General features: G+C 32.3%; 2 protein-coding genes across 2 annotated transcripts; both read left to right on the forward strand.

Moving 5' to 3' along the window:
* Positions 1 to 1,604: 1,604 nt before the first annotated feature.
* Positions 1,605 to 5,992, forward strand: LOC113698706 (uncharacterized). The gene is made up of 4 exons (XM_027218649.2): positions 1,605 to 2,165; positions 2,252 to 2,317; positions 5,226 to 5,398; positions 5,496 to 5,992. Exons 1-4 carry the CDS (start codon positions 1,811 to 1,813, stop codon positions 5,688 to 5,690), a joined length of 789 nt encoding a protein of 262 aa, XP_027074450.1. The 5' UTR covers positions 1,605 to 1,810; the 3' UTR covers positions 5,691 to 5,992.
* A 4,393-nt stretch (positions 5,993 to 10,385) lies between these two features.
* On the forward strand, positions 10,386 to 11,469 carry LOC113727764 (uncharacterized). Its single transcript, XM_027252477.2, has one exon. The coding sequence runs from the start codon at positions 10,436 to 10,438 to the stop codon at positions 11,321 to 11,323; it is 888 nt and encodes a 295-aa protein (XP_027108278.1). The 5' UTR covers positions 10,386 to 10,435; the 3' UTR covers positions 11,324 to 11,469.
* The last annotated feature ends 5,206 nt before the right edge of the window (positions 11,470 to 16,675 follow it).

Here is a 16,675-nt window from a genome sequence, read left to right on the forward strand (position 1 = left end):
GTCATTTTGATAATTGTAGTTTACACTAAATTAACTATTTATGCATAGTTTAACTAAATAACTAATAATCTAATTAATTAATTAACTAATTATCTGTTGACATAAATAGATAATTAACTAATTAACTTTAGATGCTTAACTAATTATGTAACTAGTTAATTAACTTCTTAATTAACTAACTAACTAACTCAAGCTGCAGTCTCCGTCCAGCTTTGATTAAGAGTATGCTTTACTGTGAGACTAGTATTAGAGGGAAGAACAGGGCGGCAATTGCATAATAACACTGAAACCCGCAAGCGGGATTCTGTGTTTTTTCTATTTCAAGGTTAGCTCGCATGCGGGTTAATGTTATATTTGAGCGCGAGAAGAAAAAATTGGTAATTAGGCTCTTTGGGCATTATAAGTAAATATTTAAATTAATGGCAGTTTTATTACACCAATATTATTGTATTATCATTATTATGATTATTGTATTATTTCTTATGCAAATATAACATTTAATTATTTAAATTTGATTTTATTTTTACAATTTATAAAATTTTTATCACTTATATAATATTTTTAAAACCCTAATACATCTAAATTTGATTTTATTTTTCAAATTTATAAGATTTTTATTTAAAAAAATGGGATACGGATAAGATATCCGGTTGGTTCGATTTGCATAGGTGCATATGAGAATATCCGAATACTCTTTAAACCCGCATGCGGGTTTAAGGAGATTATGGCAACTCTCTGACACACTAGTTCCCTAGCTCTTAAAAAAGGAAAAAAAAAAAAATTGAGAAGAGCTCGCATTCCACGAATGCGAGCTCAATAACCAGAGCTCGCATTCCACGAATGCGAGCTCTTGTAAGCTCGCATTTCACACATGCGAAGACCCCCCTGACGGAAATTAAACCTAAAATCACCCTTTTTGTAGAATTTTTTTAAAATTCATCACAAAGTTGGAAATTTCTCTTGTTTTGTATTGTGAAGGATGTAGGAGAGTTCCATGATGTTCTCCTGTGGCTGGAAGAAGCCATTTTTTGATTTCTGCAATATGACTTGAAACTGCCAAATTGAGTATCAAGCAAGCTGTGTTTTGAGCTAGAAAATTGCTGCTGCATACATGAGTCCAGATTCTGGTATTCATTTTGCTACTGACCATCGTTTATAAGCTAGTGCCTTAGTTACATCAATTAGCCGTTAAGTAGCCGTTGGTTTCTCAGCAAATGAAGTTGTTGCAGGTCATCATCTGGAAGCATGTTGTTGCATTTATACCCCCTGAACTTCCTTGTGCTTAATGAAAAAGCCCCTCCCTTGTTAATACTACTTGTCAACTAACATCAGGGCAAATTTGGAACAAATTTTTTATCTCACTTGTACAGCTAATTTTTTAATGGGAATTGAAGCTGCCTGGACTGATTTTGCAACTTAATGTTCCTGTTGAGGGGTGCTATCTGCCATTTCAGAACTTAGAGGGGAGCTCAGTGCAACTGTCAGTAGTTTCAGGGGAGGTTTCTGCAATTTTCCCTTAAAAAAAATGTCATATCTTGTCTCTACCACCCATTATTTTGTTGAATATATCAATGTCACTTTATTAGTGTTTGTCTCTTTATTGTAGTCTATTTTAACACTCCTATTCAGCATTTCAATCAGCCATATCCAGAGAAGCAGTAACCAACAGACACCGTTTGATACGCGATCATCGTCACAGTATCTTCCAAGTCTGAAGTGCCTATATAGGATTCTTTACTACTACACTGTTCTCTAGTAACTTTTGATAGATTTGGATGCCCTTATAGCTTTTTTTGAGAATTTCAAAGCAATGCTTCTCCAAACAATCACAACTAGTAGCCCTTTAAATCTGAGCAACTCTCCTAACTTTTGCTATTGTTCTTCTTGTTTCAAGAATCAGAGCCAAAAGACTCCATCTTTACTGCCCAAGACCCTGTTTCTCCCAAGTCTTGATTCTAAATTTTACTACCATTTGAGTGATAAAACCAAAAGGGGCTCATTTTTTTCGAGTGGGAATGGCTGTGGAGCTAATTCCATTCAAACAAGAACAGCATATGCTACTTTGCTTGAGACCCCTGTTCTGTGGGCTGGTAGAGTTTGCATCTTTTATGTCCTCTTGAAGGCTGGCTTAGCTGGATCTCCTGCTAACCCTCTTATCTCTTCGGGTATGAACATAGTCTACGATGATTATTTGCCGTATTTATGCCAAAAATAAAGTGTTTGTCTGAATGCTGATTTCGTTTCTTGATAGATTTGGAAACTAGTTCTGATGATTTGGGGTTCTCTAAGTGGTTTGAGAAGTTTCAAGGAAATCCAGGTTTGTGAATTTTCTTGCTAATTATTATTGTTATTATTATTATATTTTGCAAGCGTTGAGTTGTAAATGCTTGAGTTTGGTAGTTTCTAATACTGGTTTATGGAAATTATGCTAGGGGAGAATCATATTTGAGTTAAGGCAATTTAATAATTACAGACTAGTAATAAGGTGAAACTTTGGAATGAGGAAAGTAGCTCTGCTTGTTGAGTGTATCTCAAACTTTGCATCATTAGTGTAGTGTTCTATGATATGATCATGTGGAATGCCATCTATTCTTTCTAATTTTGTGACACCACATACATTTTTTTTAGCTTGATTTAATTTTTAAGCAAAGGCTTACAACTACCTTGAAGGCTAATAGTGTCATCAGCGAAACTTGAAGTGGTTATTGGGAGCCTGTAATAAAATTCCCAGTGGTGCTAATTTTATTCCCTTGTGTGCTTTTGAGAGAGCTGTGAAGGACATTAAGACAGAGTGTAAGGATAAGACTAAGAGGGGATTGCCTGGACTGGTTTTTTATTGAGAATAACTTGTTCTCAAAACTGTGTGTTCTTTCTTCCTGTTTCCATTCAAATTGACCTAAATATACTGTACAATTTGCACATTGCATATAGCAGAATGAATCCTAGGGGAAATGCATGTTTGCCTAGCAACTGTTCCATGAAATTCCACTGTAGATAGTCCTAGACTTATGGAAGCAAGATTAGGGAAAAAGTACCAACTTGGCATGGGACTTCTTCATGAAATCGATCATCTGAACTAAAGCAAGTGTTGACAGAACAGCCTTCTGTAAGTATTAGATGATATTGGTAATATTAGGTATCTGTCATCTGGTTCTACTTGTTAACTGATTCTTTTTGTGAAATTAACCTATCTGGTAAGCGAAACATTAACCCATTTTGTAGGTGATATGATTCTGAGACCATGTGTGTTTTGTTCATCTCATTTAGAAGATATTTGGATAAAAGAACTTATTACAATATTAATAATTGGCTCCTTTAATAGGCTGATTTTTGCAAGTATTTATTGAGTTTGATGCTAAATTGGCACAGGAAATTGTCATATCATGACCCTCTGCTTAAGTTGTTTTGGCAGTAACATGTATTAAAAGACTTCCTTTGTCTGATCATTAGACATGAATTTGGAGAAGAAAGATGAAAGAGGAAAAGCTAAGAAATAGGGAAACAACTAACAAATGTGTAGCATTAACGCTTTTCAAACTTTATGCCTAAGGATCACATGTGAGGAGTATTTATAGGAGATCTTTCGCACTAGATAGCAAAATTGACTAGCTTGACGTTAGGCGATTTCTTGCTCTTAAGTACTTTTGTTTGACAGTACCAAGTCATGCAACAATCAGTAGACTGCTTCTCACATCATTCTCTACACAGGACTTGTTAATTTATTGAATCAAGAAAGATGAGTACTCCTAAATAGATGAAACTTCCAGAACTGTAGCATGAGTATGCTTATTGATCAAGATGTCTCCAATAGATTGAATTGTCAATAGTCCTAAAATTTCCTTAGATGGTATTGGATAATTTGCAAGTGGTCTGCTGGGTAGATCTCATTATGCTTATCTTTTGTCTCAGGATTAAAAGAGTTAATCTGAATGTTATGATACATGAATTGATTTCATTAAAATAAAAAAAAAATGTGATAGTTTTTGGGAGGTGATGACATTTTTCGTTTATTTTTTTAAGGAGTCTTTCATTTCTCATGTATTGACTTATTTAGTAAGTGGTCCTATGTGATGAAATGTCAAATATGATGTCACTTGGTACTGCAATAACCAAAATTTAGTCCAAGTTACCTAACTTGGAACTTGTAAAGAAGTTGCTTAACATGAAGTTATCTAACTTGTTGCCTAACTTGAAGTTCATCAAATTTACCATCCAGGGCAAGGAACTCCAATGAATACTCAGTCTAACATTCTGGAATAGAATCTGGATAGCATTAATATTTTATATTCTAGTTGCCAACTTTTTCTCTTAGCTTTTCCTTTCTCATTTTCTTCCTCCAAAAGGTCAGAAGAACTTAAAAATTCTTAAAGACTTTTCTCACTCATTTTGATATCTTTTGCGTTGGAGCATAAACCTAATCACTATGAGAGTTTGAAATCCAGGAATGAAGTTGGTTCTCTGTTTGCTTTGAGCATTTAATGGGCTAGTCTTATTATTGTCTAGTAGTTCAGTGGCTCCAGCCCATATAATTCTACCTGCACGTATGAGGGACTGCTTGTGTGGATCTTTCTTTCAGTTTTATTTAATTATTTTTATTGGGGGGAGGATGCCTGTAGAGGTTAACTAAGGAAAATAGCTTGAGAAGAATGTTTCAAATGGGTTCTGCAAAGCTGCTATAGTCTGAGAATTGTTAACTAAAAGTTTGTTTGGTCATGGTAAAATCCATGGGAAGGAAGGAAATAGAGGTGTAGAGATTGATGACTTCACATGGCTGATGAGGAACGGAGAAGGGTGGTAATTGTGTATCAAATAAAATCAAGAACCGCACCCTTGGGTTTTTATTAGCTTTGGAGTTACAGGTGTTGATGAAGATTAGGAACTTAGAACAGATATGACCCACTATTATCAGTCTAAAATCTTGGTATTAAGGTGAATGGTAAAGTGTGCTTGAAATATTGGAAAGGTAAAGGTAGTAGAAGTGACTTTCTCTGTGTAAACATACTTTTTGCCCATTTCCCTTCCTGTTCTTCCTTCTTAATGCCAATTACTTACAAGATTAAACCTGTACAATGGGTAAATAACTTCTCCATTTGCTCTTACAGATATAACGTGCTTTATATGAGAGCTTGTGGTGCCTTGTTTGCTCTTAGTTTTTAGATACAAGGATCCTTCCTGCTTGCTTTAATTTTTGTTTGTTTAAAATGGAAGCTGTCTTCTTCAAGCAGATAAGGAAGCAACTGATAGAAGGAAACTAGTCAGCAAATGGCATCCAACAACCAAGGGTACCCTTAAGCGCAACTACAGGGTCCCATCAAAATCTGAAGGGCGCCGTCTTCTGAAAGCCATTGCTTCTTTGTTATCAGATGATGATCACTTCAGAGATGCCTCTTCTCACAAGGTATATCTGCTTCCTGCCTAAGAGTTCACTTCCATTTTTCGTGGATGATGATTTGATTGTCAGCCTTGTAACTCAAGCTCTTTGGCCTTTTTCCTAGGGTTGTCAAATTAGAAGGCAGAATGCTCATGGAGAAAGTGTTTGCTGTAACAATGTTAGAGCTTTGTTTGATGAGCTTCCTACTCCACACCTGGTGGTGGAAATTACAGCTTTTCCTGCTGGTCCTCTCAACGAAAATGATTATTTAAAAGCTGAGAAATTAGAAAGGGTTCTGAGATCTGCTCCTTCTGCTTGATTAACTTGGCTATGTTGGTACTCTAGAATTTCTGAAAGCTAGAGGGGTGGTTTTCTCTAGTGACAAACCAATTTGACGATGTTGAAATACTTGAGCCTCTAGCAGATGCCAATAGGCCCTTCGTTGTTTTTGTATGTATCTGATCTGCTTGTAAATATTGATGGCATGGCTTCAACATCTTGCGTCTGAACTCTGTGAGTTTGTGAGTACACTTCCAACATGGGACCAGATTCCTTTGATCAATCTTTAGTCAAAGGAAAATCCTTAAAAAATAATAAAAAAAAGTTTGGCCTCTTTGACCATATTATTTTGCGAGGTTTTAATAAATTTTGTAGCTAAAAACTTTTTTTTTTTTTTTTTTTTTTTTTGCTTTTTCGCTATATTTTGTCAATCAACAAAACCACCAAAAGAAAGCTTGACAATAAGCATAACCATATGTAGCAATCAGTATTATGATGGTTTGTTATTTACTACAATATTTCAAATTAGTTGAAATGTTTTGGCAAACTAATATCTTTCTTATTTCTCTTTTAATAAAATCAAATTTCATTCATGAAGAGACTTTGTTACATATATTTAAACATCTTGAATGAGGTCTCATGCTACGCATGAAAGTGCACAGATATATGGTTTGATTTGATTTGATTTTCTGTTCATGGGAGATAAACACAAAGCTGTATAAAATACTAGACGATATTGACCATCACAAAAGATAGAGCATCCAAGCTAGTTTGATGATATAGAAATGCTGGAAACTTTTGGTGGAGATTCAAGTCAAATTTGTAAGGTAGTTGAAATATGTGGGAAGAAAATTTGTAAGCAAAAATTTGAGTGCATTATGGCAATATTTGATACATTTGGGATAAAGTTATTGTGTATGAATAATATATTTCAGATATTGAGTGGGACAATATGGTGTACATTGAACTGCAACAAATATATAAACTGGAACAACATCATATGTATTGGTATTGTTTACAAATTATCAAGAAATTAGGGCAATTGATGATAAGATTAGTAGGCCTATAAATCCAACCTCCTTCTTATTGGTTTATTTACAACTAGTTATTCACTGGTACATTTGTACGAGCCTTTTTAATATCTTCAAGAAGAAAATCTTTATATATAAAATAATCACTTCTATAAAATTTAATATGCCAAATACAAAAAACATGTCCACTAAATGTGCTACTATACGTGACGTGTTTTTTTTGTCCTTATTATTAATTGACTACTAATAAGGACAAAAAAAAAAGTGTCTACTTTTTTTTTAGTTTTCTGAATTGGAAAATAGATATCTTAAATAGAATAGAATTTTGATGATGTTGGAGTTCAAGGCAAGGCAAGTTTTGGAGATGCAATACAACCTTTTTAGACTTCAAAGAAAAGTTGTGCTACCGCTGCTGATTTGAGTTTGGCTACAGCTACCAGCAGATGAAATATTCAATCATTGTCTATCACTTTATCATACGAATTATCCAATGAACAAAACTGGGAAAGCCAAGTCTAAACAGTTAATTCCACTTTACACCCTTCAACTATTTCTGAACTTCCACATTGATCCCTAGATTTTAAAGTGGGAAACTTTAGTTCCTAAAATATAAAATGTATTCCAAAATATATCCTACTTATGTAAACTTTGTCCCACTGTAATTTTTAAATTATAAATATTTGAAGATTCCATACTTTATCAACTAAAAATGAAGAAATTTTATTTAGAGATAGTAGATTTTATACTTAAAGGGGTAAAGTGTCACATTTTAAAGTTTAAGATTTAAAATAAATATTTGAATATTGTTGAACGTGTAAAGTGGAATTAAACCATGTCTAAATGTTTGCAAGGGATTAAGGAACACCAGAGTTGAGATGTAATGTACTATATGCTCTGGTTTCAAATCCTTAGTCCCCAAACTCCCCCTGTCCCATATCCCACTTTCTGCCACGTGTCTATTATCGATTTATTTGAGTTTGGGTTAACAAAAAACTAGAAACACGTGGCAGCTGTACAAATAAGGGATAGAGGGGACAGAAACTATTTTGGGGACGGAGGATTTGAAGCCCTATTACATTAAATAATGTTTTATGGTTTCTTCTATCTTGCTCATAGACTAACAGAAATAGGTAAATCATTCTCAGCCTTGCAGACCAGGATGGCCCTATACTAGCAGCATGGATGAATTTCCTTGTCTTTGATCTTAAAAAATTAAATGGATTTGATGTGTACTATGTACATCATCAATAGATAAGTATGCTCAATCAATCATTTAGGCATTTTTCTATATTACCTTAAATATAACTGGGAAATCAAAATTAACACCATATCAGATTTTTTACCAATGAGAAAAATAGGATAATCATTTTTAAGATTCAAGAATCAAAGTTAGAGTTGATAATTGTCCATCAAGTAACAAACCTAGCAGCAAAAGATCTAGAGTTACTATTCATTAAACACAGAGTATAAAACTTAGGGAGTTCCTAAACTATCATTGTTATTCATTTTTGGCCCCCTAATCTATTTTTCGTCTTTGACTGGCCCTTAAACAATTAAAAGTGTATAGTTCAAGGACTTTTGCGCATTTTAGACATAACTCCAGTTGGAATCAAAGCATTTTTGTCCAACCTTAATCAAAAGCATTAGAAGCAATCACAGGCCAACATTCAAGTTAGGAGCAACAGCAGCTACAGGCTAGGTAGTCTAGTCAGCAGCATCAGAAGTAGAAACCACCCAAGAATCAGGCCTTTAAAGCAAGGAAATAGGCTTCATTGACTGATGTTGAAAAGGGGTGGATAACCTCCAACTATGCGTATCTTTGAAAGCAGCCTCCTTTTACAGTTGGAAGGTGGAAAGAAAGATAGGATAGAAGTAGAGCTAGTGAAAATAGCAATGAAAACCAAAGTGAAGGTGCTGGAGCAAGAGGAAGAGGAAATGGGAGAGGTAGGGGAAATAAGTGTCTGCTCCTGATGCTTTTGATTAAGGTTGGACAAAATTCAATTCCAGCTAGACTTATGTCTAAAATGGCTACAAATACTTAAACTATGCATTTTTAATTGTTCAATGGTAAGTCAGAGATAAAAATAGATTAGGGGCCAAAAGTGGATAATGGTGATAGTTTAGGGGCACTTCAAGTTTTTTTTTTTTTTTTTTTTTTTTACTTTAAACACAAGTGAATCTTAAAATGCAGACTGTTATCTAGAATTAGATATAAAAAACTTTTACAATATGTGAAGAATTTTAACTAAAGATTATAGTAATTTCTATAGTAATTTCTTCGAATAAACATTTTTTATTTTCTCCTCTGCACATTAAAACAAACGGACGAGTGAAAGTAACTTGTGTAATCTTTAACTTTTTTCTTTTTTAGTGTAATCTTTAACTTTGTTAATACTTAATGCAACTTCAACATTTTATTAGGGGATAATTTTAGAAACCTCCCTTGAGATTTTTTACAATTCTCCTAGTACTCGAGAGATTTTCAATATTACATTTACCTCTTTTGGTCCTATAAATGACCATAATAATCTTAATATATTAATATTTTTTCATACAATTAAACAATCTGCTCCTAATCTTATGCCTAAGAATGCATTTCACACAATTAGACATTAAATGGAAGCAAAAATAAGATTCACCTATGGAATAACCAATTATGTACTAAACATAATTTTAACATATTACAAATTAATTTTAGCTTTGTTTGGAGGTTCTGGAGATGAATAGAAGAAAATGTAGGCTGAAAGTTTAAGAAGAATGGGTTTGTTTCTGGTTTTCCAACATTTGAGGGATAGGGTGTTATATTAATGCAATTGGTAAAATTTTTTGACCTTAACGGTGCTTTTTTTTTTTTTTTGTTGGTTTGGATTGAGGTTTTAGAAATTAGGGATTGATTGTGGTAATGGTCATGGAAATAGTGATACTGATTTGAGATGTGAAAATATGAAAGGTTTAGAATAGTAGAAATGAGGGTTAGAAAGTGAGTTTGTAATGTTGTTGATGTTTCAAAATTTTTAAAGAATTTTATGGGAAGTAAAATGAATTTCACAATTTCAAGAGGGCATTTTGGGTAATTCATTCAAAATTTTAACCATTGAATAGTTTTTATTAGTAAAATTTACATGAATTAGGGAAGGAGGTATGCGTAATTTTTAAAACTTAAAAAAAAAAACTAGGTGCATTTTTTAAAAACATCAAGAGAGTTTTCCGAAATTATCCCTTTTATTAATAAGTAGTGCATCATATGGAACTGTTAGTAAAAACAGAAATCAACTAAATTATTTCTGCTAAATATATATGTTTCTTTTTTTTATTATTATTATAATTCATACTTTTATAAGACCTAATAGTATACGTCGTTAAGTGTGACAAGAACCTCTTCTCATTACTCTTTTATTAAGTTAGAAACATAAGGGGCGAATTGCTACCAACCCCTTTATTAAGGGGTCGATCTGTAATTAAGTCTAGCTGGAGTTTCTATGGAGTAGCAAAATGCTATTTGATAATTTTGGAATTCAAGTTTCTAACAGGTAACTTAGAAGCACTATTTCTACATGATTACTTATGGGACAAAATTAAGTGTCAGATCGCTTACGATTTGATCATGATGGAGTTCAAGGCAAGCATATGCTACTTTATTATTTGGAAACATGCTTGAGTACACAGAAATTTCCCAATTCTTGGTTCTTTTTTTGCCACATAAACCGAGCAAGCAGAGCATAGAACCAAATGCAAATCAAAGCAGGGCAACAAGATGGGCGGTTTATGGGGACATGTGGTACACGGATTAGCCTTCGTTCTATTTGGGATCTGGCATTTACTTAGCCATATGAGATATCATTTTCTACATCCAAAATCCTATACATCTTTGCCATGGTTTCCAACTTCAAAATTCAGGTATTTGGAGCTTTTTCTAATCATGGGAGGAAGCGTTGCCTCAATATCCTTGGAACTCTTCATTTCTCCAAGCAAGCACCAACCCTTGGACCCTGATGGAACCATCCCATCAAGCCATCTTCACAACTTTGAGCACTCAAACATATCCTTGACCTTCTTTGTTTATGCACTTTTTGCAATCATTCTCGACAAGATTCAGCCACCAGCTCAATATGGCCTTACCCAAATGCTTGGAGGCATTGCTTTTGGCCAACAATTTCTCCTCTTGCATCTCCACTCTACCGATCACATGGGAGTGGAAGGCCAATACCACTGGCTTCTACAAATTGTCATACTTGTCTCATTTTTCACTACCTTCCTAAGCATAGGGTATCCCAAGAGTTTCTTGAATAGTTTTATAAGGTCTCTTAGCATCTTGTTCCAAGGGATTTGGCTGATGATAATGGGAATCATGCTCTGGACACCAGAGTATATTCCCAAAGGCTGTTTTATTAAGTTGCAAGAGGGTCATTATGTTGTCAGATGCCATGATCATGAAGCCCTTGAAAGAGCTAAAGCATTGGTGAATATTCAATTTAGCTGGTACTTAACTGGAGCTACACTTTTTGGGCTGTGTCTTTATTTGGTACTCTACAAAATGTTCCTTGGAAAAGTTGAGTATCAATCTTTAACAAGCTCTGAGGATGATGATGATATTGAGACTCAGAAAACGAACAAAGAGACTTTTTCAAGGACAAAAGAGTGAAGGACGCCGGGGGGGGGGGGGGGGGAATGTTTGTGGTGTGATATTGTTTGGTTTGCCTTGATGGCGTTTGGTATCGGAAAGAATTGATGTTCTTCTATTTGTTATAATGTAGAAAGGAGATAATAAATAGTTGTTTATAGGAGGAATTGACTTCAATCTTTAGTTCAAAATTAATTCTTGTGTAGGTAAATGATTTTTTGTTAAACTTTTTGTCTATTACTCTCTTGTTATATTACCTGTCCGATTGACTGTGTCTCATATAGTAATGGATTGGGCAAACATATTTTAGATAGAGCTGTAAATGAACCGAAACGAACCGAGTATCTCATGTTTGAACTCTATTCGTTAAGCGATTCGAACTCCGTTCGTGTTCGTTCGTTAACTTTCGAACTCTAAACCTGTGTTCGTGTTTAGTTCGTTAAGTAAAGTTCGTGTTCGTGTTCGTGTTCGACTCGTTTAACATAAACGAGCCGTTCGCGAACACGCTCGAAAAGTTCGAATCCAGATTACTCTAGGCCTTAAATATGCCACACAAATCATTAATCATCCTAAAAAATAATTAAAATACTAAATGACTAAATTTCATTATTCAATAACTGCATAACCAACATTAACATAAAAACAACAAATAAAACAAAGTAATTTGTCCTTCAAATATAAAAATTCAGCCATAAGACAAGTACAAATTTTCAGCAGCGGCCAACGGGGAAGGAAAACAAAAGTAAGGTTGGAAAGGGAAGGGGAAAGTTTTAGAATTTCTTATGAGTAACCCTAAAATTTGTCAAATGACAATTATGTCCTTGTTCGCGAATGCTCGTTAAAATTCGCGAACATGTTCGTGTTCGCTCGATTATTAAACGAACACAAAAATTCGTTCGTATTCGTTCGTTTAAGGCTTTCGAACGAGCCTTTAATGAACACGAACCGAGCTAACGAACAGCTCGGTTCGTTTAATAGCTCTAATTTTAGATCACTTGTTAATTTAACATGGTGTAACTAGAAAATGTGTAACAGAAGACATCAAACCATCAATTTATATCCAATGTTGAGAATGAAGTTTAGGTTTTGTTGTTGAGTAATAAGAGAAAAGTAAGAAAACGCGAGAAAAAAATGTTGTGCCCTAATTCATCGACCTTTCTTGTTCAAACTAAAACTAATCGCTAATAAAAGTCATCTTATCACTTATCTCTGGAATTTTCAACCGTTTCAAATTTTAATAAAGAATTCTATCTCAACCAAACACTTTAGAATTCAAAACCAAAAAAAAGTTTATCTTTTTTTTTAAAATTTTGGGTTAAAATCACCAAACGTCCTACTCATTTGAACTTTTCCCGTAACATTATTTTTTGCTGCAATTTTCTATTTTAATTATCAGTCCAACACTAGTACGGGCATAGATGCGAATTAAGCAACTAGTTTGGGAGTTATGATTCCATATCGGACACATAAATACTTGACCTACTTATAAGCCTAGTCCAATGGTTCAATAAAATAACATTAATGACCTCACAAATATAAAATAGGGTTAAACTACTTTAAAAAAAGATCTAGATTTCTTTTCCTTGGGAAGATGTTAATAAAAAATAAGATCCAACAGCTAAACAAAAAAATCACATGCACACATGTAATCTATTGTGTATGACATATCCATCTCAAATGTATGAGAGATGTTTTACCATATTGTATGTCACTTCTACTCATTGATGACAATTTGTGGAGTAATATTTTTTTTATTATAATATCATTTTGAATTGAATTAACAAGTTGATATTTTCAAAAAACAAAAAAGAAAATTTTTGGGACTTAGATTGTCATTTTTCAAAATATTTTTAACAAAAATATATTTTAGCAATTGTTGTTATTGACAATTAATTGTCTAGACCAACTTTTGTCAGCAAAAAAAATAGTGTTATTAAGAATAATTGAAGTTCTGATAGTAATACTCTATTCAAATGTAAATATTCAACCTAAGTAACAAAATAAATGATAACCAAAAAAATGAAATATGAGCTCAATTGATCTTGTTCAAACTACACATTCTGTTAATGGATAATTAGTATATACTAAATTGTATTTCCATTTGTAGAAAAATAATATGCAATGTATATCGACCAACAAATAAATTACTGATGTTTTAAACAAATCATACCTTAACTAATGATGTGCTGCTACATATGTAGTTGCTCACCTTTATATTTATGCCATCCTCCTCTCTTTCCATTTGTTTTTTAATAGTGCAAAATTCTTTTGTTTATACTGGTGAAAAAAATAACATATTTTACAAATTATTCCAATTTATTTAGAAAATGTTACTAATTTCAGGAGAAATTATGTATTGCAAAAATCTTTTAGTAATTTTCTACTAAACATAACTACTGCATACAAAAGGAAAGCTATTTGATTTTGTTTTATGTTGATTAGAAGAACTTGTATCAGTAATAATAGAAATAGTGACAGTGGTGCAAATTTCAAATCAATAATCAACATACACATGATTATAGTATTTTTTTAGTCGATCAGACTAATATATGCCATATGATAGTAAGATTTAGTAATTTGTGAATCGACAATTTTAGCAGTTTACATACCATTCACCTATAAAAAATTATGATATTTTATAATAATTTACGTACCATTTGCCAATAAAAAATGAGTTTGATTAAAAAAATGCAAACAAATCGATAATGTAAATGATACAAAGTATATTTGAAAGTTACAGAACTTAATATATGGGCAAATTTACTATGATTTTAAAAGATTATGCTACGTTAATACAACATTAACTTTCATACTTGTGACCCAGAAAATAAATTTATTAAAACTTTACCATTTTATTATACTCATAGGTATTAATATATCAAAATTGTGATGTATAGATAAGTGCTATTCTATATATAACTCGAAAGATTTGTTGTTATTATCATCCAAACTTTCTAACCTTTCACAAATTCAAAAATAATTCAGAATTTATAATATGACAAATAATTCTTACATATTTTATAAAGTCATGTGAAAAAATAGTTTTCATAGTATATTTAAAATGCTTTAAACACATCATATTTATAAATGATACATACAATCATGTATCATACATTTACATTTCAAGAAATTACTAAATATAATAGTAAGTATCAATCATTAATAAAAAATCTTAGCATTATTTCAAATCAACTTTCTAATACTTGTTTCATATAAGTCTTTTAAGTAATATAGTAAATTTATGCCATAAACTAGTAAGTTTTGACCATTAACCGAATTCACTGTTCTATCAATAAGATTTACTATTAATCTATAAAAACTTACTATTACTTGAACTAAATTTACGCTCCAAAAGGTAAGTTTCAAATATAGAGTAGTAATTTATTTTTTTAAAAAAGTAAATTTCATATTTATTCCAATTTACTTTTTGAGACATAAAAGTTACTAATTTATCAAGTTAACTTACTATTTTTTATGCAAAACTTACTAACCAAATTTTTACGTATTATCTTATTTATGTGACTGGTCCAATAGGTAATCAAATGATCACTAAAAGTATTTAAAAAACAGTTTCGTTACCATAATAATCTTTACTTCAGACTTTTCCTAAATTTTAATGCAAAAAAATCAGTAACTATGTAATTTTGGTTCTGTCTATAGGTGGCAAACAATCATATTTAGCTAAATTTACCCATACCCATCCATGAATAGATGGGTATGGGTAACTTAAATTTTTGCATACGAGTATAAATGAGTTGTTCAATAATATCCATTTATTGGGTATGGGTATTATTGGATAACCCTGTCAAATCTAATGAACCCATTTAAAATTGTCTTTCCCCAAGTCTCCTCTCTTCCCTCACCCATTTTTTTTTCAGATTTTTTATTTTGTCATGATGTTAACTACCTTTGTGTCATTGTTATTATTATTTGTTCGTTTTATCTTATCATTTTATTTTATTTTAGTTTATTAACTTGCTCATTTTTCAGTATTACCAATTTATGATAAGTTTTAGCCTCTTTTCCTACCTTTCCATAATGAAATTTTAAATTTACACACGGAAAAAATGATAGGGGTTCAAAATTTTTGGATTAAGTTTATATGTTAACTTTTATTGTATTTAGTTCAAAATTTTATATTCTTATTGTTTAATTATTAAATACTATATAATTTTGCGACATAATGTACAGATAGAAAAAAAATTGGTAATTAGGCTTATTGAGTATTATAAGTAAATATTTAAAACTAATGATAGGTGCAAAGGGTGGTATAAATTGATAACTTGTTTGCAAAAATGAATTTAAATGAGTTTACAAAAAGTTAAAATAAATGGGTTTAGTTTGCAAAAATGAATTTAAATGAGTTTACAAAAACAAAAAGTTAAAATAAATGGGTTATAAATTGGTGTTTTGGTTATCCAATTCATTTTTTGACTTACCCATTTATACCCATCTAATTAAATGGGTATAAATGAGTTGACTGATTTATACCCATTATTCATTTTAATGAAACCAAATCCGTTCAAATCACCCATTTTGACACCTCAAAATTCTATCCTTCTACTTTTCCTTTCGGATTTTTTCTTCTAATTATTTTCTTTTTGGATTAATCTTTTATATTATTACACTATCAGTGTAAAATATTACATACATGAGCGAGCTCAATTTGCACAGCATGTTTGATATTAACTTACATAATCTAGAATTGTTCATGTAAAACTTTTGTTAGCACTGATGGATTAATCATTTTCTCAATTAATTGTGTAGTCAGAAGTGCATACAAGATTAAATTGTGTTATGAAATGTTTTGGGCTATAAGTGTATGTCTATTACTCTGGCAACTTGAGTGTTTATAAGCTGACTGGATTAGCTTTCAAGAAGGCAACCCAAAGCTTGTGAATTAGAATGTTGAATCTAATAGAACTTGTGATGCATTCCAATTCCAAGACCAAAATGAATCAACTTTGCTTCAAGGGTAACTTGGCTCTTCGACCAAAACTAAAGCAAATAAAAAGTTGCCTAATCCAAGATTATATTATTGTTATTATGAGTCAAACTACTATTTTTTTATTGCGGGGAATGGATTGCAAACCAATTTTTAGAATGCTTCGCGGCATCCGTTGGGACCAATACAATTGCATTTCCCAGCAGAACTCTTTAACATGCTTTGGGTGTAACACTCCCGACAAGATGGAAAGGTAAATTTGTAATGGAAGTGGGAAATGGCCTCAAGGTTGAAAGCTGTAAAATCAGAAGAATTGGGAAAAGTTTCATGTTTTTCTCATTGCCATCTGCACTATATATACAAGTACAATGTGCACCCCAGGCTCCCGTGACTTCAGCCCCAATTTACCTAATTATGTGCAATTACCA

The sequence above is a fragment of the Coffea arabica genome, chromosome 1c, assembly GCF_036785885.1.
Source record: "Coffea arabica cultivar ET-39 chromosome 1c, Coffea Arabica ET-39 HiFi, whole genome shotgun sequence".
Taxonomy (NCBI): domain Eukaryota; kingdom Viridiplantae; phylum Streptophyta; class Magnoliopsida; order Gentianales; family Rubiaceae; genus Coffea; species Coffea arabica.